Source organism: Gekko japonicus, unplaced genomic scaffold (assembly GCF_001447785.1).
Source record: "Gekko japonicus isolate JY-2015 unplaced genomic scaffold, Gekko_japonicus_V1.1 scaffold1746, whole genome shotgun sequence".
Classification (NCBI taxonomy): Eukaryota; Metazoa; Chordata; class Lepidosauria; order Squamata; family Gekkonidae; genus Gekko; species Gekko japonicus.
In genome coordinates this window covers 57,576-59,843 of record NW_015159767.1, presented here as the reverse complement: position 1 = coordinate 59,843, position 2,268 = coordinate 57,576, and the positions used below count along the sequence as shown (strand labels likewise).

General features: G+C 49.6%; 1 protein-coding gene across 1 annotated transcript in view; it reads right to left on the bottom strand.

Moving 5' to 3' along the window:
* Positions 1–1,825: 1,825 nt before the first annotated feature.
* LOC107106231 (twisted gastrulation protein homolog 1-B-like) overlaps positions 1,826–2,268 on the bottom strand; it is a 13,573-nt gene continuing 13,130 nt past the window's right edge. Inside the window, exon 4 of the mRNA XM_015406350.1 lies at positions 1,826–2,231. Coding sequence (XP_015261836.1) covers positions 2,011–2,231 — 221 coding nt within the window. The 3' untranslated portion in view covers positions 1,826–2,010. The remainder of the gene's footprint in view (positions 2,232–2,268) is intronic.

Below are 2,268 nucleotides of genomic sequence, written 5' to 3'. Positions count from 1 at the left end.
CTCACGCGTAATCTTGTAAACCTCAATTGTGTCACCCCTCAGCCATCCTTTCTCCAAGGTGAAGAGCCCTAAGCGCTTTAACCTTTCTTCATAGGGAGAAAGACCGACTTTGGTAGCCCGAGGGTCTGATTCAGCAGAAGGCAGCGTCATGTGTTCATATGAACAGGGCCCTTCCTGAGATATGGCTGTGAGCTCATTTGGGGGGCTTGATGAACTAGCTGCCCCCCCCTTCAGAGCTGCAGATACTAACCTGCTGGGCCCAGAGCACCTCTTGTGGGTCGGTCACAAGTGATCCCAATTTCAGATAAATCTGTTGTGGCCACAAATAAAAATCCCGGGACACATGAACAGGTATTTATTCTACTAAGGGCTCACGTGTGTGTGTGTGTGTGCGCGTGCCTCCAAAACAATGCCTTGATGGGCTTTCAGGAGAGTAAACAGTGAGGTGGGAGAAGTTTGATGGGACTTCCTGAGGTGTACCAAAGGTGTAAATGTCTCTTGATGTCCCCGTGATTACTGGTTTTAAGAGTAAAGAATTGCTAAACTGGGGTACATAGGTCAGGGGGAAGTGGGGCTGGTGTTGACAGGATTGGTCAGGGGAAACCTATTGTCCTTAGTGGTGCATCTCCATAGGGTGGCCACCTTTGGCTTCAGTTTGGTGCAGTGATTAAGAGCAGCGAACTCTAATCTGGAGAGCCGGGTTTGATTCCCCACTCCTCCACATGCAGCCAGCTGGGTGACCTTGGGTCAGTCACAGTTCTCTCAGAGCTGTTCTCAGCCCCACCAACCTCACAGGACATCTGTTGTGGGGAGGAGATTGTAAGCCGCTCTGAGACTCCGAGGGAAGGGCAGGGTATGAATCCAATCTCTTCTTTACCTTCAAAATTTTTCCCAGGCTTGGCTTCTAGCTTTTCTCTGGCAGAGATTTTGTGTATCACTCTGGGCCAGACAGTGTTTCATAATTGTGATTTTTGAGGTGATATCTGTATGAAGGGGGTTTACTTCTTTCTCTACATGCGCTAAACTGCTCCTGGGGGAGCAGGGGTCTGACTGCTAACAGTGCGTTTGACCAAGAAGACAGTTTCAAGGGAATAGCCATGTCAGTCTGCAGTTGGACAGCTAGATTTGAATCCAGAGCTTTGACTTTTGAAAGCTCATACCCTGGAACCTTGTTGTTATCTAAGGTGCTACTATCTAGCACATCTGACCAAGTGGTCCAGGACAAGCTTATGCTAGAAGGCAAATGTGTCTGTCTTTAATAAGCCACGTCTATAATGAGTCACAAGATTCAAAGTTATTCTAAAGCATCCTTATCTTCCCCAATACACGTCTGTAGTACTTCAGGAAGGCTTGGTATACAACAGTCATTTTCTTCTACCCCAGTCCAAAACTCCTTTCCCCAAATAAGTAAAAAGATTTTATTCATATTATTACTACAGGGGTAAAAACCCCAATCACTACAAAGGTTGTATGCGGGTCCCAAACAATGGATCTGGGGAGATAAGAGAAGCGGAGGGAATGTTGGCCAGTTAGCTACAGGTGGCTGCAAAAGGACAACTCTTTGCAAGAGGCGGCGCTGTTGATGGAAGGGTAGCCACACAAAGAGCTTGTGAGGACCCTTCTAGATCGGTGCAGGGAAAAGAGATGATGGGATGCCTTTGGAACTAGTAAAAAGTCCAGTAGCACTTTTAAGATTAGCAAATTTTATTGTAGCGTAAGCTTTTGAGAAACACAGCTCTCTTCGTCAGATGCATGCATCTGACGAAGACAGCTGTGTTTCTCAAAAGCTTACGCTACAATAAAGTTTGTTAGTCTTAAAGGTGCTACTGGGCTTTTTACTATTTTGCAGCAACAGACTAACACAGCTCACTCCTCTGGATCTGTGATCTGGGACCAAAGGGATCAACGAAGGCCATTTCAGTTTAAAAGGAAGGGAGCACAGAGAGAAGAGACAAATGGGAAACGGTGCGCACGGGCAGGGGGCGCGTGGTGGGGAGAGGGATCCAGAGCTCATTCCCGGCAGTTGGAGCACTGTGCTTGCGCTCCCCCGTAGCCCCGGCAGTCGGGTCCCAAGCACTGGCAGCAGGCGTTGTGGAACCAGCGGTAGCGCCAGGCCCCGACCGACTGGCAGGCCGCGCGACATCGGCTCATGGAGAGGCACTCGTTGAAGAAGATCGCCTGGCAGGGGGGTGCCGTCGCATTGAGGCCCTCGGTATCCGGGGAGGCCAGGCCTGCAAAAGAAATCAGGACCGGGGGGGGGGGGGGGCT